The 25,140-nt window shown below is 42.3% G+C and overlaps 1 protein-coding gene across 1 annotated transcript; it reads right to left on the bottom strand.

The window, feature by feature from the left end:
- Positions 1-8,317: 8,317 nt before the first annotated feature.
- Positions 8,318-10,094, bottom strand: LOC143576535 (patatin-like protein 6). Its single transcript, XM_077060603.1, has 2 exons — positions 9,131-10,094; positions 8,318-8,693 (listed from the first exon to the last, which is right to left on the bottom strand). The coding sequence occupies exons 1-2, from the start codon at positions 10,070-10,072 to the stop codon at positions 8,346-8,348; spliced, it is 1,290 nt and encodes a 429-aa protein (XP_076916718.1). The 5' UTR covers positions 10,073-10,094; the 3' UTR covers positions 8,318-8,345.
- Positions 10,095-25,140: the final 15,046 nt, after the last annotated feature.

Raw genomic sequence — 25,140 nt, 5'->3', positions numbered from 1 at the left:
TGGAGCAAACGGCGGATCGGTTTGTGGAGGTCTATCCGCTGGGCCACGAGATCCTGAGCCACCGGCGGCCAGGTAAGGCGATATTCTTTCCTCAATCCCTCAATGCTGTACCCGCTGCTGGAATTCCTGACCCGTCTTCTTCTGAGGAATCCTCAGATGCTCCTCCGTTGGTGCGGAAGAAGAAGGCTGCTGCCGGCGTGAAGGGGAAGGAGAAGGCCTCCACAGCTGATCCAGTGGTTCTATCTGACTCGGAGTCAGATAGTGAAGAAGTGGCGGGGAAGCCCGGTGGTGAGAAGACCACTGCTCCAGAGGCTACGACCGTTACCTCCGGAGAACCAACGAAGATGACGGTGACCGGTACCAAGAGGCCGGCTCCATCGGGTTCCTCCCCGCCCGTCCGTACGTTCAGGGTCAAGAAAACCCGTAAGTACAATCACAATGTCTGTAGATTTATCACTTCATAAATTTATCCAACACTCTCCTCTTTGTGCAGGCGTGGATGTTGACGCATTCCGGGGTGAAGCGCAGAGGAGTACCCTTCCGCCAATGACGGTAGGCTTGGTCAGCCTACCTGAGGCGTCGACCCAGGTGACCGCGCCTGCTTCCGCTGGTTCAGTTGCTCCTGAGCAGACTGTTCCAGCTGAGATGACGTCCCCGCCGGCCATGAGTGCGATTTTTACAGCATCCTTCACAGAGCCGGCGGTTACTGCTGCTGCTGACTACGAGGCGGCGACCACGGCGGCGACCACAACGGCGACCACGGCGGCTGCCACCATGCCCGCGCCACCGGCACCGATGGCCGGATCATCAGGTACGCGCAGGGCTTCCCGCCGATCTTTGCCACCTTCCCGTCTGCCTGACCTGTTGGATGGATTTCCTTTAGGTTCAGGTGATGGGTTTGGCGGCTATCGGCCTGTCATTGACCCTACAGGTGCGTGGGGTTCCTTTCTTTTTCCCTTGTTTTTTATCATCTTTTCCTTACTGCCTTTGTTTCTTTTGCAGTGTCGGATTCCAATGAAGTGTATGTTCCGCGATGGAACATACGCCGAGGAACAACCCTTCGTACCCCTGTGGAGTGCGTGGACTGGGCTCGCCACGCTGCTCCTCATGGTGCGTTGGGGGAAGCCATGGCTAGCTACCAGGAGGGTAGGCTAACCAATGAGCTTCGGGTTCTCCAAGCCCGGATGCAGCCGCGCGTCGAGCTGCTTTGTCGTGAAAACGACAAGTTGAAAGCAGCTCGCGCCAAGGACGTATCTGAGGCGCGTTCTCTTCGGGAGGAGAACCAACAGCTGGCGGCAGCTGCCGCCGACAAGGAGAAGGCCTTCAAGGCCCTCGAGGTTGAAGTTCAGGCGCGACTCGAGGCCCGCTCCAAGGCTGCCCAAGCTGTGAATGAACAGCTTCGGCTGGCCAGGGAGACTGCGCGAAACGCAACCGAGAGGGCTGCCAAGGCTGAAGCCGTTGCTGAGCCTTTGCGTGTGGAGAATGAGGAGCTCAAGGCCAAATTAGAGGCTCTCCAACGCGCTCATGATGCCTTGGCAATGGAAGATGCCAAGAAACTCCAGGAAATCCTGGACCAGAGGGGGGTGCTTGACCACACCGAGCGGAAACTTAAGGGCGTCGAAGAGGCTGCCGCAAAGGAAGTTTTACTTGTCAACCTTAACAAGAGCGAAGCCGAACGCGCCCATAACGAAGCTCAAGCTGCCCTCCAATGGCTTCTTCGAGAAGCGTTGCCTCAGGTATGTTTAGTTTTATCTTCACGCTTTTCTTTTGTAAGAAAAGGTTCTAATACTTGTGTTTTCTTTGTAGGTTGTGCGTCGGGTCTTTTCAGAGACCTCTTACGATGATGCTATGACCGCAGCCCTCAACGCTTCTCATGAGGATGGGGAAAAGGCCGGCTTCCTGCTTGGTCTAGGGTTTGTTGAGAAAGGCGTCCCGCCTTCCAACTTCCCTTTGTTCGATGTGGATACCGAAGCCATTTATGACCAAGCATTGAACCAATACGCCGCCTTCCCGCATCCAGTGGTGGAAAAGGTGGACGAAGTAGCTGCTGCTGATGATGGGTTAGCTGTCCTCAAAGCGTTCCTCGAACCACCCCGTTCTTCTGACGGAGCGGGTCCAAGTGGAAGCGGCCCTGAAGCTTGATCCTGAAGATCCCTTCCCATTGCTAAGATAGACTTGTATAGTTTTATTCTTTTAGGCGGGTAGTTACCCGGCCATTCTTGTAATATATTCTTGAAATATTAATCTTTTTGCGTATAAGATTGTTATTTCCTTCTTTAGGTTCCTTGCTTTATAAACTTATGACTTGCATACTTAGTTTAAATTAGCAATTTTCCAAGTGTTTAGAATAAGAACCTTTGAACGTGGTTGATAATGGGTTAAAGTTTCGCTCCCTCCTTCGTGATTGTGCGGGTAGAACCGTCACTTGCACTTGGTAGGATGGCTAAACTTTAACCTTCATCTGACCTGCGTGTAGGTTTTCCTTTTCGAAATTTCTAAGGCATTAAGATAAGTTAACCTTTGAACGTGGTTGATAATGGATTAAAGTTTTCGCTTCCTCTTTCGTGATTGTGCGGGTAAAACCGTCACTTGCACTTAGTAGGATGGCAAAACTTTACCCTTATCTGACCTGCGTGTAGGTTTTCTTCACCTTTTGAGGATAAGTTAACCTTTGAACGTGGTTGATAACAGGAAGTCTTGCTTCCTCTTTCGTGATTGTGCGGGTAGAACCGTCACTTGCACTTAGTAGGATGGCAAAACTTTACCCTTATCTGACCTGCGTGTAGGTTTTCTTCACCTTTTGAGGATAAGTTAACCTTTGAACGTGGTTGATAACAGGAAGTCTTGCTTCCTCTTTCGTGATTGTGCGGGTAGAACCGTCACTTGCACTTAGTAGGATGGCAAAACTTTACCCTTATCTGACCTGCGTGTAGGTTTTCCTTATCCTTTTTAAGAATTTTGTTTTGAACCGTTCGACGCGCGGTTGTCGATAGGTTAGTGTTCGGTTTCCTTTCATGATTCATGCGGATAGACCGGCACTTTCATTTAATGGGATAATCGAACTCTTCCCCTTCAACTGACCTGCGTGAAGGTTTGTCAAGTTATTGGGTTCGTGCGGGTAGGACCGCCTTCCCACGCAACGACTTCACGTAATGTGAACGCCGTCACCAGTGTTGCATAGTTTAACCGTTCGACGCGCGGTTGTTGATAGGTTATTATTCAGTTTCCTTTAATGATTCATGCGGATAGACCGGCACTTTCATTTTTGGGTGCTGAACTTTTTCCCAAACTGACCTGCGTGAAGGTTTGTCACGTTATTGGGTTCGTGCGGGTAGGACCGCCTTCCCATGCAATGACTTCACGTAATTATGCGGTGAAAACCGGCATATTAGTGTTCAGAAAAGTATAAATGTAAAATCATCAGCTTCGATGTTCTTAAAGAGAATCATTTCCATTAGAAGTGGCTCTTGGCCTTTTCTTTACAAATTGGAATTGATTTACATGCAGACTGTGTAAATGAGCTCCCTTCCATGTTGGGATGGGAGTGCCATCGAGCCGATACGCACCTGGTTCGGGATCTCGTTCTTTACGCAGCATGTAGTCTCGATTTTGAAGCTGGAATTGATTCGTGTTTTCCCCAGCTGAGGTTCTATACGCACCCGCCTGCTCAGCCTTTATTGTGCCACGAGGTGCGCGAGCGTCCCATCTCTGACAAATGCTTCGACCATGTCCTTTACGTCTATGCATTCTTCAGTGTTGTGGCCTTTTGTCTTGTGGAAGTCACAGTATTTGCTCCGATCAGCATCGTGACGATGTCGGATTATTGGAGGCTTTGGCCATGGGAGCTCTTCAGTGGCGAATATCTCAGTGACGCTTTTGGTGAGTGGCGTCCATCTGGAGTTCCGGTGCGACTGTACATTATCCCTTCCGCCCACTCGATGTTGCAAGCCGGATGAGGTGTCAAAGTTTACCCTTGACTGCCAAATGCCTAGCTTCCGTTTTTTATTTAGTCTGGCGGTGAGGACGTTGTCTTCTCTCGTCTTCTGAGTGTAGAGGTTTGTGCTCTGTGGGAGATCTCTACCCAGTTGCTTCTCTGTTTCCGCATAGCGTTTTGCTGCTGTCATGATGCCATCCCATGTGGATGGCATGCCATCTTTACCCGTTAGGGTGCGGATGAGCTCTGGGTCATGTGCGCCCTGGATGAAGGCAGCGCGAACAAGATCTTCGCTGATATTGCCCAAACTTAGCTTCTTTGAGTTGAAGCGAGTGATGAAGTTTGGCAGAGATTCATCTTCCTCTCGTATGCATTTGAGGATTGTCCATTGCTCCTCGGTATACTTCCGTTGCTGGCTGAAGTGTTGGCTAAACTTCTGTTGGAAGTCTGCCCAGTCGTAGATGTGGTTGACCGGTAGACGATCAAACCAAGCTCTAGCAGCCCCAACAAGTGTCATTTGGAACATGTAGCACCACGTGGGTTCCGTCCAATTGCTGACGGTTGCCCCCGCTATGAACCTGTTCAAATGATCGTCTGGATCAGATAAACCGTCATATGTGCCTATGTTAGGCATTTGTTTGGCACTCTTTGGGGCGATTGCTTCCGCAATGTCCCTTGCAAACTTGAACATTCCTGCATTTGCAACGTTTGGTCTGAACGTTTTGGAGAAGTCTCGTGGACTTCCACCTGTGCTTTTTGGTTTGAAGGCTTGTCCAAAATGCCTTTTCGGTTGGGATTCCGTTTCCTTACGCTTCCCTTTTGCCCTATGGCGAGGGTTCGCGTCGGAGTCGGATTCCTCCGAGTCATCCTCCCAGTACTCGAATTCGTCGGCCTGTTGCACGGAACGCAAGCGTTCGTCCAACTCAGCCTGGAATTCCTTTTGTCGTGCCTCCGCCCATGCCTTAACTTCATCGAGAGTCTGGCGGGGGAGTCTTCGTTTCTCAAACTGGGTATCGGTGGATCCCAGTAGGCGATCATTTACTGCACTTGCCCCAGCTTTGGTAAGTGGGGTAGTGTTCGTAAAATTTACTTCACTTGCCCCGGCTTCGGTAGCCGGGGTAGTGTTCGTAAAAACTGTGTTGCCGGTATTCCCCCTAGTAGCTGGGGTTGTGGTTACCGGAATTTCTCTAACCATCTTTGTAGAAGTTTGAAAAAACTGGAGAAAAATAAAGTTCTAGCTTTATGCACGGATGGCGCCAATGAAGAAACACTAACCGGACCCCGGACAGATTACTGGTAACCTGGGGGTTGGGTAGCTGTTTCCCACGAGGGGTTAGACCCTTGGAAGATGGTTCTTCTGATAACCTGCAAAACAGACACCGTGAGCTCGTCACTGAGAAGGGGGGGGGGGGGTTCCTCCTTGTGACCACCCTCCGGCGTGAGAATCAGACTAGATTGCTCTTTAAATATAAAAGTATATTAAGAGATTGCTAGAGCAGATATCAGGTATAATATGATGATAATGTGATAAGATATGATCATACCATTTGGGGTATTTATAGCCGAAGGTAGGTTTCCAAGGAGGTATGGCCGGCTGCAACAGTGTTCCTGTTCATCAACAGTAGCCTACGCACGTGCCCTGCTGGTAGTTGGTGGGTAGGCAGTGGCTGATAGTGACCAGGCCTGCTGTTTACTATTCCCTTTCCACCAACTGCCGGCTACGCACGTGGTATGACAGTAGTTGGTGAGTAGGCAGCGGCTAATAGTGATACAGTACAGGAGCATGCTGCTCGCCATACTGTATCAGTGAGCTGTCGTATCTCTGATCAGATCTTTCGCCCATACCTCGTCAGGTACAGTAAAAGATCCTTCAGTATACGGACTGGCTTATTTGGGCGGGAGTATTCCCCCTCCCGCCTCTGTGCGGGATTGCTCCCGGCTTGGCTCATTCCTTCAGGTGACACTGAATGATCGAGAGCTAAGTGCCTTGTGCGTGTAGCCATGCTGCGCGGGTGGCCTTCCCTAATGGCTTGTATCCGAGGCTGCGGGGACAGGCGGAGTCCTTCACCATTGGGAGGCATTTCCTGCGGGACCAGCTTGCGTACTGCGCGTAAGGACGTCACGTCTCTGAGCATGGTTGGTCCTGCGGATCCAGTTGGTCTCTGCGCAGACGTCCCTGTTTAAGGTGAGTCTTGCGGGTCCAACTGGGCTCTGCTGGGACCTACCTCTTCACTGTGATATATGAAATTTGGCAGCTGTATATATAATGTAATATAATATGAAACAAACACTATTGCAAGTTCATTGATGAAGGATATCAACAGAATGAGGGGAGGATTCTTACGAGATTTTGAGATGAATGGTTTTGGTGTTGCAAGTGAAACACTTGGCTTGCGTATAAAAGAAGGTTTATGAACTCGAATGAGGATAGAAGGACAAACCTACAAATTCAGTTTTGATGTTAAATTTTATAGAGTACGTACACTTGGTCAGCATATACTTAATACCTTATCATATGTAGTGAAGCCAAGATAAGATGACTAATGGTCCTTATGTATCAACTAACATTAGGGCAACTTGATTTAAGCAATGGTTTATTTATGGCCAAACAGTATGTGCTGGAAGTTAGCGAAATAGTACAAATCCACCTATCCAAGTACTCAGTATTATAGGGAATCATGCAAGTTGATGTTCTTAGCGTTGTATGTTGATGAATTTTTCATGTTAATAATGGAAAAAACATTATAATTAATATGATAAACCTATAATTATATGCGTACATGTTAGAGCATGGATTGTAGTCATAACATATAAGTATGATCCAGACGGCATTATTGTCAGCTTGGTTGAGTTCTTCTTTACGATGTGTAGTTAAGGATGAGGTTTATGGTTTCTTGATGGAAACCGATTTCAGGAGAGAGAGAGGAACACGGAAATATTTTTTATATGTGATTAGATTATGATGTTAATCTAATATCTCTCTTATATACACACAAGAGGAAACCCTTTAATAGGTAATAAGGGTATATGGTCTATCAACAATTACCAAACTAATACGGAGTATATAATAAGGTAATTTAATTATTATAATCTAATATTATATAAATGATAATGATGACCATATAATAAATATAAAATATATGTTTATTCTTACACGATAAACAAACAATCATATGGACTTTATGGCTTAGTGGTATCAAGGAGTTAAGATAAGTATTGTTTTTCTAAGAGGGGGCGGGGCACTGCGTGAGAGGCTCCCATCACGCGTGATGGCTAAGTGAACACCGCCGTCGGTCGTTTGTCACGCGTGATGGACGATGGTTATGTTTGCGTGATAGCCATCACGCAAGTGATGGGTGTTTATCGAGGAGAGGTATGAGCGATAGCCGTTGGAAGGGAGCAAGTGATGGGTGATAGCCACCACACCACCACCCCTAGTAAAAATCCATCACATGTGATGGATTTGAGGTTGGTGATGTGGCACACCACCATTAGAGGTGGTGTGTGAGGAGTTTTCTCCACCCCCTCCCCACTAAAGTTGAGAAATATAGTGGGTGACACGTAAAAAAAAATGTGGCGATAAAAGAAAAATAAATCATATGCCCGCCAGATAAAATTAGAAGCATCGACTTGGCTTATACAAAATTTTAGGCACTCAGTTACATGTGCATGATGAAATGTTGGTAATTTTAATTCAGTTATTATAAAGACATGTTATCAAATTGTAAATTATAGCAAATTTCGAGTTCTAAAGCTGCACAACAACTCTCTAGTTCAAGTGTAGACATAGCCTGATCACATAGATGAAATGAACCACGTCACATTTATATGTTCTTATTATCAAGTTTTTTATTCGTATGTTATTGTTACTTTGATATCTGTTAGGATATACGTTTTATCATAATGTTTTTTGAACAACATGATAAATCATAAAGAGATCAAGTTTAAATAGTTTAAGTTCGCTTCACCTAACTCTCTATCTTAGTTGGTTGATCGTACTTTTAATCATAAGCATATTGTACAATAGTGTTCTCGTGATGTGCCTAATTTTAGGACATCTTGGCTTTATAGTAGTAATTGAGGTGAATGGTGTTTTACCTACTTTAATTTTTGACATCATAAAAATACATAATAATTTCTAAAAATGCCACCTCAAATAATATATTTCCACTCAAATCTCTAGTACTAAATCCACACCCTAACATACATTGCAATTGCTCGGGATCCAACTAAATTATTCTAATACAAATCATCAAGTCTTTCTATATACACAATTAAAAAACTATCAATCATAACATTGTACCCTAAATGCAAACCAGAAGATAATTAATCTTCCTTTTGTGTATTTTAACCCCACTTTCCTCCACAGCATACGCCACGGTTCACTTTTGAATCATAACAAATTTGAAAACTAATTTGAAGACGTGACCGATAAGGTAGTGGCAGAGGATGTCCTTGGCGAGGACGATGTAGTTGTCTGCCTTAACACAACCGTGGGTAATATATTCAACTTCCGCCTTTCAGTTTCCTTAACGATTTCCTCAGCGAAAAGCTCCAACTTATCAAGATTTGTTTTGTTGCACTTCTTTCCTTGAAACAACACTGACTCTATGTTTTTTTGTCTCAACATCTGTTCGGCCAACTTAAGGATATTTTGTTTTTTTCCTTTGTTTGAATCCACCAAACCTTTGTTACCTTGAATACGACCATAGTTACTAGCTCGAGATTGCCCAAATGCCATTGATATCGCTTGATCAACCTATAGACATCATACAAAAACCATAATTAGCCACTTATCTTTAATGGAATAGGGTTAACATAGTCTTTTAGCTTTACTTGTCATTCAATTTTTTAGCTTCTAAAATCTAAAATACAATAATGACAATAAACCCCCTACCGACGGTATCAACAATGGTTGTCGTGGTCCCATTACGGTAGTTGCAATAATAGTGTGTCACCTAAAATATTATTTAGATTTTGTCCAATAAAGTTCTAATAATACTAAATACTTAATTAATATTTAAACTAATCAACTCTTTTACTTATTTTCTTTGAGTTTTAACGTCATAAAATGCATGGAATTTTCAGAAAATGACACATTTACTATTTACGGATTGATGGTTATGTACGATTTAATTTTTTTCAACGACGATGACTATCCAAGATGAATGAAATATTATAGTAAAATTTTCTTACCGTATCGGAAACTGTTTCTCCAACGATCTTAACCAATGCCGTTCTTGACGGCGTCTGATTCCCAGCAACGCCACATCCGGGTTCTCCGTTACCTAACGACACTACAAGCAAGTCCTCAACACCGTTACAAAACGGAAACTCTTGCTTATTATTAAGCACATGTGTAATCGCCATAGCCGTCGGATTATTCATCGCTAGCTCACCCGTAACAGCCGAGATCTTCGTTCTCCAGTCCACCGACACCGTCTCAATGGGCCCACCAGCCACCGTGGCAGCACACACGTCACTCATCTTAAAATCACAACCGTCCATTTCAACAGCATCCGCACGAGAAAACACAAAAGGCGCCCCGGTAGTAAGATCGTAACATGGGATCAAAACCGCTTTTAACGTATCTTTCAAAGTCAAATCCCCAAACGTCCGACGGAGTATCTTCCCACCCGTCGCCGGAGACCCGAAAACCCGCCGGAGTATTCCTTGTTTCGAAACCCTTGACATTTTATTCCCGTTTTCCGCCACGAACCGCAGGGCGTCGGCGGCGGTGAACAAGGGTTGGCCGTCGTTTCCTCTGGTGAACAGCAACGCCGCCAGTACGCCGCCGATGCCGGAGCCGGTGACGACGTCGAAGAAGTCGGAAATGCGAGCATCTTGAACTCCAGACTTCCGGCGGAGGAATGATTCAAGTTGTACGACTGACGTGGCGGCGAGTACTCCGTCGGTTGCGCCACCGCCGTCGATTGAGAGAACCCTCAATTTTCCGGTGACGTTTCTGCCGGATTTCAGTTCTTCCATCGGAACAGAAACTGGGTCTTTAGTGGGTGTACTATTATTATTATTATTATTGTCGTAGCCGAATAAGAATTTGTTTTCGAGGATGGAGAAGATTTCGGAGGTGAGTTTGTCCATGTGAGAGCTGGAATCGATGAATGTAGGAGTTGCCATTAATGAGTATGAGAATGGGATGAGTGAATGTGAAGAAGAAGGTGATGAATGGGTGGTTATTTATATAGAGAGTGGTACGGAGGAGTTGGGGTGGTCGTGCGTGTGTGTAAGTGTAAGTGTAAGGAAGGAAACGACAAAAGAGGGCCGTTGACGATTATTATTATTATTATTATTATTATTATTATTATTATTAGATTAAATTTGTAAAATAAGGGCGGGTGGAAAACGTTTTATTATTGGTTGCCGCTGAGGGGTTTGAATAGTGGGTTCTTCTTGCTTTTAGAGAAAAGAAAAGGTTACACGTATTTTGAGACAATATAAAACAACGTATAGGTAAAAGAAAAGAAAGAGTTTGATAACATGTTTTTGTTTAGTGAAATTTTCCTAATGAAGTCGAAATTTGTCAAAAGGGGTTGAATTTTGAAGCAATGGAAGTGGACATTTTGCAATAGGATTTGTAATTAATAATAGCTGTACTCACAGTCAAAATGATTTGAATTTGAATGACAAAATAATCATAAAATAATTTAAATATATTATTGAGGCTACTACTTACGGGTCACTTTACCGTTCACTCTCACCGCCCCACCATACTACCAATATTGTCATACATCTTATTACCACAACCTTTGATGCCGCCTATGCTACATAGATTGCCGCCACAACCACGCTTTTGTTGGCCATCCCTGACCTGCCAACGCCAGCCCAAACATTTGTCGTCGTCACACCACTTCTGGGTGGCCTCAAGGACGCTGGGTGAGATTGCAGGGTGGGGTTGGCAGAGGCGTCAGGGATGACAACAATTCGGATGCTTTTTAGTGAGGGTGATTGTGATCGGGTGGCAATTATTGTAGTCGTCGTTGTGCCGATAGTGACCAGGTTGGTAGTTGTTGAGGCGGGATGGAATTGGGGTGGTGAGAATAGACAGAGTGGGGTGGTTGCAGAGTGTCGATGCTGGGTGTCAGAGTGGGGTGGTTGCAGAGTGTCGATGCTGGGTGGTAGGTGTGGTGACTACGGTAGGGATGATAAGGGCACGAATGGGGTAGACAAAGTGGCCCGAGGGGTGTTAAAGGCAAAAATAGCGAGTTGTCGAAATTTTGTTTACATAGGTTGAATTCTTTCACATTTTGAAAGGATTGTTAAGTTTTCTTTACATGACTGAATTTAATGAAACTTAATTCAATTTCAGTGTGTTTCCTACTAAGTAAGATTTTGATTCCAACAAATTTTACAAACCAAGCACTTGAATAAATACATATCAAATTTTTGTTATATTAAATACAATTTACTTTCATGATTTAAAGGATCTTAAGTGTTTATTATTTTGCTATACTATAAGTGAAATTATATGGGCTATTTTGTCTGTTTGCTTGCTTAAAGTTACATTTAGTCAATGGGGACCGCGTACGAAATATCCGGCGGTACTTAGTTGGTCGTTAAAAAAATAATAAATTATTTTATTGTTATTATTATTATTTCAAAATATAATCATACAATATTCTTTGAAATATGAATAATTTTCGGAAGATAAATGATTTAATATGGAGTTAAAAAAGAAGGTTTAAGAAAGTCAATAAGGGTTGAAAAAGAAAGTCAATAAGAAGACTTCATTTTATTAGTGGATGAAAAAAAAAAAACTCAACGCAACAAAAACACACACACGACTACACGAGGTATTCCCTTGCTCAAACCATAACCCTTATATGATTTTAATCATTTTATTTCTATTGACTCAATACAAGAAAATCATGAATATTAGATGTATAAAACTTGTGTAGTTAAAGTGTTAAACTATAAGGTTGTGTGTTGTAGAAGGCTTTGTCGCCTTCCATATCGTTGTCACATAATAAAGGGGTATTAAAGCCTATCTTGATAAAGTTCCATTTGATAAATCTTTTGTGTGGTTTAAAGTCCCTTAATATATATATACATATGCATATATGTATATGTGTAACTAGTTTGAGGCTCGTGTATTACACGGGTAATTTATTAAAATTTTAAACTTTAACCATTAAGAGAATACAATTAACATCAAAATTATCATATATTATTAATACAATTACAATATACATTAAATTTAAGTGAATTACAAAACAAACATTACATAAATATATTACAAATAAGTAAAATTTTCCTTGTACTCTACATTTGTGATTGTATTGGTCAAAGCACCTTGTTTATTAAAAAATCGAAATACTTAATCCATGTCTGCTTGGAACTCTTGATAGGACCACATATAGCATTTTGTGTGAATGGAGCATACTTGAAAATGTAAATAGAAATACGATTAAGTAACAATTATTGAAATTGTAAATGAATATATATATATATATATATATATAGGATTAAGATTCTAAGAGAAATTTTTGAAATTAAGAACTTTGAGAACTATTTTCAACAAAAAGAAAATCTCTTAAAAATATAAAACAAAATTTTTAAAAAGGTAAAAAAAACCAATTTTTTTTTATTTTTTTCGCGTTTCATAAAAAAATTTAATTATACACATATGTATATTTTCATTTAATCTTGATTTAAATAATGTACACATGTGTACATTATCATTTATCTTAATTGTACATATGCGTATAAAGAATAACATGTATAAAATTAAAAAATAAGTATTATTCATATATGTATAATTTTGCTAAACCGATATTTTTTTTTATTTTTTTTGTTTTTATGAAACCGGGATGAAAAATAATTCTTTTTTTTTTGTTTTTCTACCTTTGTAAAATTTTTGTTTTTTTTAAGAGGGTTTTTTTTGTTAAAAATGGTTCTCAAAGTTTTTAATTTCAAAAAGTTCTCTTAGGATCTTATATGCAATAAGGCAATACCTTAAAGATTTTTGTTTGCATTTTGTAGGTTCCCAGCCGGATCGACACGGAATATCTCGTTCTACGTAGGTGCGGAATCCCTACGTAAGACGTTACGAGCGTAGAAGACGATACGAGTTAACACGATTAAACACACGTTACAATAAACAAAGACTCGTTGTATTGCAACTGTAAACACGTGATATCAATCACAAACACTGGACACCTCGTTACAACTCGATCAACAACTGATTCTCTGTTTTTCTAAAACTGCCGTAACCTAAACCTTATAAACACGACAACTTCGCCTGGCATGTTCAGGCGAAGTTGTTCTTAACTTCGCTTACTCATCAAGTTCGCCTGTATCAGCGAACTTGCGAGCTAACTTCGCTACATACAAAACACAAATCCAAACGACTCGATTACAGACACTATATACTGAACTACTGACATCATGTACCAACAGACTCCCCCTTGGCAGTAGCTTCATATCTCTATCTTCAAGCACGTGTCTCGTAATCTTCAACAATCTTGCGTCTTTCATCTTCAAGCATGAACTCCTTCGCGTACACAAACCGAAACAACTCTTTGATATTTCCTCGCTTCTTCTTTCCAAGCAGGAATATAAAATATCTTTTTCTCGTTTAGCACCTGCAGATCAGCTTGAGACAAATTCACCAAGTGCATTGGATCATACACTCTCAGCAGCTCTTGTTCATCTTCATTCTCCATTACTGCTTCAGCTGTTTCACAATCAACGTACCACCACTTCAGATCTTTCAGCACATCCTTGGGCATTTGTTTCATCGGCACTTCTTTTAAACACTGGATCGGCTTATACTTCATGATCATCCAAGGCTTGCCATCTGCTCTCAATCCTCTATCTTTGTATTCAATAAGTTTTCCCTTTTGTGGTTTCAACAGCTCGAACTTCTTTTCTTTTATACTTTCCTCCCAAACAATCTTCCCAATGACTCTAGCCATGTTATCATCACTCCTGTTTATTAACCCCAATCTGGCTAAGTCCTTCACTTCACATTCTGGCAATGTATTCAACGATCTCAACAGCCTCTTGAAGTACTGAACACCATCATATCTTTTAATAACAAAGAGCCTCAACTGCTCATCATATATCCAGCATATAATCCCCTTTCTCGATTCAGCATAACCTCTAATGTTGTAACTTTTTTTGAACATAGTAGGGACCGCCGGTTTCTTCATTTTTACAAACCATTGAGCGTAGCCTTCTTTCCATCTTGGCTGCTCTTCCCATTCTGTCTCATCATTTCCAATCTCTTGACTCATATCTGCCTTATCGACTTCCGGAATCTCATGCTCCACATTCTCCTCTACAATCTCTCCCTCTTCTATCTCATTATCAATAACAATCTCTGCACCAATCTTCTCTATCTCATCAACTGGTAATACATCATCATCACCTATAAACTCATCATCCATCTCCTCAACGTCCATTACCACCACATCATCACCACCAGCTGCACTTGTCGACTCCCCCTGAGATGTGGAAGTCCCAAGAGCTTGTTCAGTTCTTGGCAACTCTCCACCTGCACCTTTCGATGCATTGGGATCATCGTCTCGATCATTTCGCTTCTTAGTCCTCAGCTCATCGCCCTTACAGCTCGTCTCCCCCTGAGATGCCAAGAACTCCTTCAAAGCATCAACGATTTTGCCATGTTCTATCAGCAGGGACGACTGTATCTGATTCTCTGCAACGAGGCGCTGAATAGCATGGGTCTGGATAAGATTCACCCTTGATTGTTCTGCCACGAACCGTTCAAGTGCTGCTATTCGTTCAGTGTCGGATAAGGTTGCATCGAAATCAAACCTCAGATGTGATATATCTTGAGTGTACTGAGGAGGGATTTCCAATGTAACCGGGACCTCAGAAGTAGGCGTAAACGTAACCGCAGGTGGTATCGTAACTGACAACCCTGCAGTCGCAACAACTGTCGACTCAATAAATCTTGCGACGACCTCCGATGGAGTCAGAGTTGGAGGTGGCAAAGATACAATCTCCGGAGCCGATAGGTGGAATGTAGTGGGTGGGAGGCCGAATGAGGATGAGGTAGCCACCACGGGAACGTCCGTGACGCTTGGCCTTGTAACTGGCAATGGTGTAGGAACCATAGTCATACTGGACAGTGCGGGTGGAGTGAAACGTACTACCCTTGAGCTCTCACCAGCTCCTGAACCTGCACCTGTCCGTTCCCTTCTTGATCTGCGAATCAACTGATGTACTTCTTCTTCATAATCTGACTCGCTGTCATCATCAGTTCTCTTTCTTTTCCCATGAATACGTTCTTGATTTACCAAAAATCGTCTCGCTACATTCACATCATTATCAGAATCAGAATCAGCTACCGTTGTAGCTATCCTAGTCACATTCACACTCGAAACCTGTGCAATCGAGACTTGTACATTTTCCTCTGGATCCACCCTCTCCATGTCAAAGAAGCCTTGACCACCAAATTCAGCATCAAGGTCTTCATTCTCCTCCGGTGACACAACAGGAGTAGCAGGTATAGCTTGAGGTGCTCCAGCCTGTTGTGGTGCCGGGTCCCGAAACTCGTCTCCACGAGCTGGCACATACTCCGGGTTGATCAAGTACCCGAATAAAGGAGTATGTCGAGGACGGAGCTCAGGTTTGCTCCTCGCACTGGTTGATCTGCATTGGGCGAAGATCCTTTTGCTCACACTTTCTACATATCTGATCGGGCGGCGCTGAGGTAGCGTGGGAGCAACATGATTCAAGATCATTTGGAGAAATCTTGGATACATGAGAAATCTCTCACGCGCCACCGCTCTTCTTTGTCGATCTATTTCGTAGAAGACCATCTGACTAAAGCTGTAACGCTTATTATAAGTCAGAGCAGTCATCGCCGACTGCATGGTCGCGCCCATCCCATCAGTGCCAGCCTTTCTCCCTGACATGCACACTATCATCACATGCATGAGAAAGCGCCACTGGTCTAGCAAAAACCCCTTCCGTCTCTGAGTATCTCCCAAGGGACCAGAATATCCCATCCTCAGAAACGCACCATCTCGGAATGGAGCCACGAAATCTGTCGGATCGTCTCTCGTCTCATCTCCAAACCGCAAAGCCGCCCGGATCTGTTCAGATGAGAACTGAACAATCTGATTGTTGACCGTTGCTCGCATAACCGGGGGCTCGACTCGACAGTCATATTCCGCTGTCTGCCAAAAATCCTCAATGTTTGGCAAGGATATCGGCAGTGTTGTCGTAATCGCGTGGAATATACGCGAGCGGAGTAAGAATGTGATGATCTCGCGGAAATCATCAACACCGCTCGCATCCGGGTCTAATGTTATGTACATGTTATGACTCGGGAAAAACTGTCGCTGGTTATCACCTCCATCATCACCACCTGCGCCGCCTGCTCCAGCTACAGTAGCCATATCTGCATCAAACAGACTAAGTTAGATAAACGTCAAGGCAAATCACAAGTTCGCCTCTTACCATGAGCGAAGTTATGATTTATTCTGTATAGGCGAAGTTAGAGGTGGGGCGAAGTTGGGAACAACTTCGCCTCAACTTGAACTTCGCCTGTTAACAGTTAAGTAACTTCGCCAGGCGAAGTTAATGATAACTTCGCCTAACCACAACATCGCCTCATAAACTGTTACATAATTAATTGTCAGGCGAAGTTAAACCTCAGGCGAAGTTACGGATAACTTCGCCTAAACTGTAACTTCGCCGAATATGAATCGGCAACAGTTAAGGTTTTCAATTCGACGTGTAGTTGGTGAATTTGGAGATTACGGATCTCGTAGAACATGTTTTTAAGACGATCTAGACGTCCAAGTTGATTACGACCACGTAATAACAAGTTTGAAAATTGGGTATTGAGTTTTCGAATAAGCGAGGTCGAGAATCGGGTCGAAACGACCGATGATTAACGGCAATAACATTGATTATATGATACTATAACCCTACACACCTTTAAATCGAGTTAGAACTGAGAAAGTGTAACACAGATGAATCGAGATCGATAAGTTCGCTTAGGGTTTCAGTGAGTAAGTTCGCCGATTTGAAAATAATGAACAGTCTGACCTTAAAAATCCTTTATATAGGGGCGGAGTTATACCGGCGAAGTTATGGATAACTTCGCCTATTGCAGGCGAAGTTATGCACAAGTTCGCTGATATTAAACTTTACAAAACAAACCCCTATAATTTGAACAATTTGCAATTAAGTTTTAAAACATCCTTTAAAAAGTTAAATGATACGATTAAGACCAAGTAACCAGGTATAAAATCATACAACTACATAAGTAAAAAAGAATTTTAACAATAAAGTACACGGGATCAAATTTCAGTCTCAACAGGGACCACTATGTTTTAGAAAAGATCCGAACAGGAATCATACTAATTAAGTGACTGTCACACAGATCCGTGTTCAGCTGTATTATGACATAAAGAAACAGGTTGTAAGCAGGTAAATAACTTAAAATGGTTTTCATCGCTTCTGTGATACGGGTTAGGTTCAATTAAGCTCAAAACTTAAATGGGCAACAACTCAGAGATTATGATGCCTCCTATCTATTCTCAAAGTGTATTTGGCTTTCCCCAAGTCACCCCGAGTTGACCTCGACCCGTAGTGTCTGATTAAATAGTAAATACTCTTCGATCTTTAGACTCTTCATCCCGTTCTCTTTCTTACATCTTGATTGAGAAGTATGAACATTATGAACTCTAGAATGTCTCAATAACACACATTTTTTTTTTTAAAGTATTTACACAACTTCAGAGTAGTAAACAACTGCAAGTCCCGAATCTGGATCACTGCAGTTTCTTGACACTCTATCTTCACGGGAATCAGAAAACTCACGGGCTCGTGTATGACTGGGTAATCGCTTTTCTGCCTATCATTCGGAAAGATATATATGGAGACATGCACAACTGTTAAGGAGTTTCCACGTAAAATCGAGTAGATTTAGTTAGTATCACTTCTACTTTTATGCACCATAAAAAAACTACCATGACATACAATGACTGTTCTAAAGTCTTTTAGGCCTAATAACTTCACTAGTTAAGCACACAGAATCAGTATATCTATCACTTTCCAAGGTTGGATCAATTTTCTATTAAACATAGTAAAGGAACTTCTTACGAAGTAGTAGACTTGAAAAATAATTTCATCTCCCATAAAAAATTTTAACTTCAATCGCCCCGATCAAATTGAAGTTTTCAGTTAAAAGGCTATCCTGAAGATCCAATGGATCAGCTGGACCGACCACATACAAGTATGTGTCCTTCTAACTAAGTATGATCGACTAATTTTCAGCGAAAGAATAAAAACACATCATAAATTGCCCCGGTCACTTTCAGTCATCTGGTTAATGGCTATCCTCATATTCTACAAGTAGAAATGAGGACCAAACATATCCGAAGATATGTCCTTCAAACTGAGGCAACCGACATAATTCTAAGCGATAGTGATGTTTTTTTTTTTTTAAATAAAGACAAAAACACGGTTACTCGGGATTGATCATCCCATTCAGCTCAACAAGGTTTTGAAAACGATTTTTGTCAAACGCTTTAGTAAACAAGTCAGCGAAATTATCTAACGTATCAACCTTTTCGAGCACAATAAGTTTCCTCTCAGCACAATCCCGTATAAAATGATGACGGATGTCAATATGTTTAGTTTTGCTATGCTTTACGGGATTGTTAGTTACTGAGATAGCAGCAGTGTTATCAATGCAAATAGGAGTATGAGTGAAATTCAGACCATAATCGCGCAACTGTTGTTGAATCCAAAGAACCTGGGAGCAGCAGTTTGATGCTGCCATGTATTCTGCTTCACAGGTTGAAATAGCGACAGAGGTCTGCTTCTTGCATTGCCATGACACTAATCTGCCTCCAAGAAACTGACAACCACCTGTTGTTGACTTCCGATTCTGATTGCACCCTCCATAATCAGAATCCGTGTAGGCGACCAACTCCAAGTCTCCTCCTTTCGTGTACCACAATCCCAGCTTAGGCTTGCCTTTGAGATATCGCAATATCCTCTTCGCACCCTTCAAGTGAGATTCCTTTGGGTTTGCCTGAAAGCGTGCACAAAGACAAACTGCAAACATATTATCAGGTCTAGAAGCAGTTAAGTACATTAAAGAACCTATTATTGCCCGATATTGGGTTGGGTCCACGTCTGCATCGTTGTCTGAATCAGCACCCAATTTATGGTTGACGCAGACTGGAGTATCAAATGGAGTGCTGTCCTCCATCTTGAAGCGTTTGAGAACATCATGGACATACTTAGTCTGATGAATGAACATCCCATCTTTCTTCTTATCAACCTGCAGTCCTAAAAAGAAAGTTAGTTCACCCATAGCACTCATTTCAAACCTCTTTTTCATGACGGCCTCAAATTCCTGACACATGGCGACTTTTGATGTAGCAAAGATGATGTCGTCCACGTAGACCTGCACCAGAAGAAAGTCGCTTCCTTTTCTCTTAAAGAACAGTGTGCTATCGATCTTTCCCCTTTCAAACTCATTCTCAAGCAAGTAGTCGGATAGTGTTGAGTACCAGGAACGAGGAGCCTGATGTAGCCCATACAGTGCTTTACTTAGATTGTACACGTGATCAGGAAAGTCTGGGTCAGGAAAACCCGGAGGTTGCTCAACGTACACAACCTCATCGACTTTACCGTTAAGGAACGCACTCTTCACGTCTAACTGAAATACCTTCATCTCCTTGTGTGCAGCAAATGCCAAAAACAATCGAATGGCTTCCAATCTTGCCACAGGAGCAAACACCTCATTGTAATTGATCCCCTCTTGCTGATTAAAACATTTTACAACCAGCCTCGCCTTGTTCCTGATGATTATCCCTTTTTCATCTCTCTTGCATTTGAAAACCCATTTGGTGCCAATCGCATGCACATTCTTCGGTTTTGCAACCAAGTTCCATACCTCCATCTTTTTGAACTGGGCTAACTCTTCTTGCATGGCTTCGACCCACGAGCTGTCCTTGAGAGCCATTTGATAGTTCTTTGATTCAATCTGGCTGATGAAGCAGGTGCACAAGCATTCGTTAATTATGCCCGTACCTTTAATGCTTGTGTAAACACAGGTGTGCTCATTCAAGCTTTGTCTTGTTTGTACACCGTCGGACAGATCACCTATTACGTTCTCCAAAGGGTGATTTTTGTGAACTCTCGTAGTCGGAACCGAACTGACTTGCAGATTGTCTTCCAGGTTCGAAGGTATCTCATCAATGGGTGATTGTTGTTGAGAGTGAAACGGATTGAAGAATTTCTCTTCAGTAGAGGCAGCAAGGGTATCGACAGCATTTGACGAGGAAGGTTGACATTCATCATACAACGGTCTTTTCACAACATTGTTTTCCTCATCGTAAAGCATCTTCGTAGCAATTCTCTCATCAACTTCTGCACAATCCAAGTAAGGCATGTTAAAAGATTTAAAAAGTCTATCATAGTCGAAAACCCCAGCGGGTCCCGTGCTTGGTTTTGGTGATTTGTAACTTGTGATATCAGTGTTACACACCACCTCAACCTTGCAGGTCGATGTATTAAAGACTCGTCTGTTGGGAGTCCCAACAACGTATCCGACTAAAATACCTTCGTCGGCTATTTCACCAAATTTAGAATTTGTCTTTAATATCGAACACGGGGACCCGAATGGTTCGAGACCACTCAAGTTGGGCTTTCTCCCATGCATAAGTTCATAACATGTTTTATTCAGTCTTTTAACAGTTAAAACTCTATTAAGGATATAACAGGCTGTTGCAACAGCTTCAGCCCAGAACACCACAGGAAGTTTCGAATCAGCCAGCATGGTTCTGGCTCCTTCAATTAACGTTCTGTTCTTCCTCTCAACCACTCCATTTTGTTGCGGAGTATACGGAGCGCTGTACTGGTGTTCTATCCCTTTCTGTAAACAGAAGAGCTCCATCTGATAGTTCTTGAACTCAGTCCCATTATCACTTCTGATGTATTTAACTCTTTTCCCCATAATATTCTCAACCTTGGTAATCAAATTTATTACCATCTGGACCGTTTCATCCTTTGACTTCAGGAAATATACCCAAGAGTATCGAGAGAAATCATCAGTGATCACCAAGCAGTATGATGTTCCACCTAGGCTTTTTACATTCACAGGACCGAAGAGATCCATGTGAAGTAGGTCTAGGGTACTGACTATTGAATTAACCTTCTTGGTGTGATGGGATTTCTTGTGTTGCTTTCCCTTTTTGCACGATAAGCATTGGTCTTCAAAGTTGAAATTCTTCAAGGGAACACCCAACACCAGCCCATTCTTGACAATGTAGTTCATTTTCCGAAGATGAATATGCCCCATTCTTCTATGCCATAACTCGGACTCCGATTCAGTTGCTTTTGACAGAAGACACGATTCCTTTGTGGCCATCTCAGTCGACCTCATGTCCATAATATACGTATTCTTTTCTCTTGGAGCCTTCATAACTATCCAATCCTCTGGTATCTTGAAACCAGGATACAGCACGATCGCTTCATTCTTGGTAAAGTGCACGGTGTAATCTTTGTCACAGATCTGCGATACACTCAGCAGATTATGCTTTAGTTCTTCAACGAAATTCACTTTCTCTAAAGTCATTTTTCCATTAGTCACCGTCCCTATTCCTGTAATCCTTCCACCGCTCTCTCTTGCAAAACTCACTCTTCCTCCCTGAACAGGTTTCCATTCGTGTAACAAACTCTTGTTACCCGTCATGTGCCAGGAACATCCGCTATCCACAACCCATAGATTGTTTGCAGCCCTGTTCAACTGTTCCTGCACGATTAAAGCAGATGATTAAAATCTGGGGACCCAAGACCTATTGGTCTTGGGTCGATACATCCCGTACTTTGGCTGTCCAAAGTTAGTATCAGAATAATTTCTGTAAGTCCTAAAAGGATACCTTCTTGTAGATTGACTATGAGGCCATCCAAACCTTCGTGAATTAAATGAATTATTACTCATGATTTGGTTGTTAGCAGAGAAAAACTGAGATCGATTTCTTTGAAAACCTGGATTAGTCCAATTTCTGAACTTTGATGAGTTTTCATGTTTACCATTATTGTACTTACTGTTAGTTTTGTTCTCAGTTTTCGAAGGCCTCACATCTCTGAATCTCTGCTTCAGAGGGCAATCAGCAATTATGTGTCCTAATTGATTACATCTGAAACAACTCCTGTGTTCAACTTTCTTTTTAATAGTTGTTTTAGATGTTGAGGCTGCATTACTGCCCGTTTGTCTCACATATGGTGGGACATACAGGTTTAGTGGAGAATTCTTTTCATATGATTTATGTTTCTCTCCACCTTTTGGTAACACTGCCTCTTCTCTTGTCTCACTCGACTCGGATGACTTGTCCGAGTTTGATGAGACAGGACTAGGAACAGAAATCTTAACACTCGAAACAGGCTTACTTGTTTCGCCTTTACTAACTTCTGGTTCTTTAATAGTAACCTTAACCGGAACTGTCTGACCAAAATCAACATCAACAGATTTCTGATTACTAGGATCATAAGTGTAGTTATGATTGTAAGGTGGTGGAACTTCATGATATCCAATTCCTCCCCTTTTAACTGGGGAACCTTGATCACTAACGAGGTGATCAAGTATAGCGGAGGAATTTCTAAATTGCTCAAGTTTCCTGTTTAGTTCCACAACTTTCACCTGGTGATCAGCTATCTGTTTATCCCTTTCAGCTATTAGTTTGGTTTTCTCTTCTAACACTTCATAGCTAAGATCAATTACTTGTATTTTCTCAGCTAGACTGGCTTTAAGACTTCTAATATCTTTCTCACTAGCTTTTATTTTCACCTTATAACTGTTTTCTCTAGCTTTAGTGAAATGATGATCTTCTTTTAATGTTTTAAATTGAGCATCCAAACTAACAAACTGATCAGTTATAGTTGTCAATTGTTCAGACAGATTTTCACATTTAGTACAAGGGAGTTTGGTACTTACCTCGGAGAGCTGGTCTGTCACTTCTGCCATGTAAGCTTCATTTTCGCCAGTCACTTTCTCACTATCTGCAGTTTCGATGTTAGCCAAATTGGCCTGTTCGAACACTTCTTCAACATGCATATTCCAGTTGTATTCCCCATTCTGTCTGGATATCATGGCTCTATTCTCATTACCACCCCCACTCTGTTGTGTAGACCTGTTCTGACTACGTTCAACTCTGTCATTTGTGCACTCCTTCGCAAAGTGGCCATTCTGTTGACAGTTGTAACACCGCACCTTTGACTTGTCAAAACCTGGTGTTTCACCAACAAACTTCCTACCAGTCTTTTTCATAAACCGTTTAACCCTTCTCACAATCATCGCCATCTGCCACTGCAGATCCATCTCTTCCAGATCATCAGCATCGATCTGATCATAGTCTTCATCTAAAGTTGCAGGATCAACAATCTTACCTTGAATGTAATTTTCGTACGAAGCAATGAAAGATGCATAGAGAGCAAACTGCTGTTCAGCAGATTTAACACTCATGGGCATCTTCGAGTAGTTGTTGTTTGGAACACTTGAGGAAAAAACTACCTTTGGTTGCTTGAGGTTTAGATGCGTTTGATCCACCAGCTACAAAACACACATCACCATTCATGTTGAGAGATACATGCCCTTCATGTGTTGAGTTAGCTCCCGAGTCTCCTTTTGAGTAGTAAGCAGACGATTCAGACTTCGAACTTGAACTTGAATTAACTTTTGCACCATACATTCCTGGATCCTGAACCTGATCAGTTGGTGTCTCTTTTCGAACCATGTTAAGTTCAAAAGTTCGTAGTTTGTTGACTGCTGTTTCCAAGTCATAGTCGGAAAACTCTTTGTCTTCTCTCATCAACACAGTGTACATCTCCCATTTCGGTGGGAGAGCATCAAGAAGCTTTTCCACGATCTCATCTTCTTTGTAAGCAATGGAATAATTGCTTAGTTCGGTCATCAGATGATAATATCTAGTGATGATGTCATCAAGTGATTCATTCTTCAAGTACTTGAACACCGAGAATTGGGTTTTAAGTAGTTTAATCTTTGATGCACGTATCCCCACATTACCCTCAAACCGGTTTTCAAGTGCTTCCCAAAGCTCTCTGGCAGTTTTATACTTCCTGAAGGTGTGAAGAATCTCTTGTGGAAGAGCCATAGTTATCGCTGCATGAGCTTTGCTTTCAGCCTCATACATTTTCTTTTCTTCTTCTTCTTCCATCTTATTGTATTTCTTTATCTGTTCACGACCCTCATACAAAGCAGTTGGTGGAATGTATCCATCTCGTATGCACACCCACATCTTAGCATCTTGGTACTTAACATACTGTTCAAACCGATCCTTCCACGCCACAAAATCGGTTCCCTTAAGCATCTTCGGTGCCTTAGTAGCTGAGCCCGCTTCCACTTCCATCTTTACCAGTTCCGTAATGTTTATTGAAGACATCTTTCACGAAACACAAAGAAACCCGAAAAATAAAATAATTTATTCTTAACAGTACTGTAGGCGAAGTTGTGGATAACTTCGCTTGAGTCTGAACTTCGCTGATTCTGAACTTCGCTCCCTTTTTTTAAATTCGCCTGATTTGGCGAAGTTGTGGGTAACTTCGCTTAAGTTAAGCGAACTTGTGAGGTAGGCGAAGTTGTGGGTAACTTCGCTTGAGATAAGCGAACTTGTGAGGTAGGCGAAGTTGTGGATAACTTCGCTTAACCTTATATCTTCGCCGAAACCCTACGAACAGTAGCGGCAACTTCGCCTGATGAACACGATGGTTTTGCAGGTTTGATTTCTGGGTTTTGCGAGGTATGCGAAGGTGTAATGGGTTGTTTATGATGGTGGGAGGTGAGTAGGACACAAAAACTCGGTAAACTCGTCCCGCGAATAGTCGAACGGAACGATTTCTACACCTGCGTGATAATCCCGAACCACACAATCACGAGCAAAAGCTCTGATACCAATTGTAGGTTCCCAGCCGGATCGACACGGAATATCTCGTTCTACGTAGGTGCGGAATCCCTACGTAAGACGTTACGAGCGTAGAAGACGATACGAGTTAACACGATTAAACACACGTTACAATAAACAAAGACTCGTTGTATTACAACTGTAAACACGTGATATCAATCACTAACACTGGACACCTCGTTACAACTCGATCAACAACTGATTCTCTGTTTTTCTAAAACTGCCGTAACCTAAACCTTATAAACACGACAACTTCGCCTGGCATGTTGA

The sequence above is a fragment of the Bidens hawaiensis genome, unplaced genomic scaffold (genome assembly GCF_021521415.1).
Source record: "Bidens hawaiensis isolate Kalapana, Puna unplaced genomic scaffold, B.hawaiensis_p1.1 tig00028237_1, whole genome shotgun sequence".
NCBI classification, from domain to species: Eukaryota; Viridiplantae; Streptophyta; class Magnoliopsida; order Asterales; family Asteraceae; genus Bidens; species Bidens hawaiensis.
Note: the sequence above shows the minus strand (reverse complement) of the source record. Positions and strands in the feature narration are given on the sequence as shown.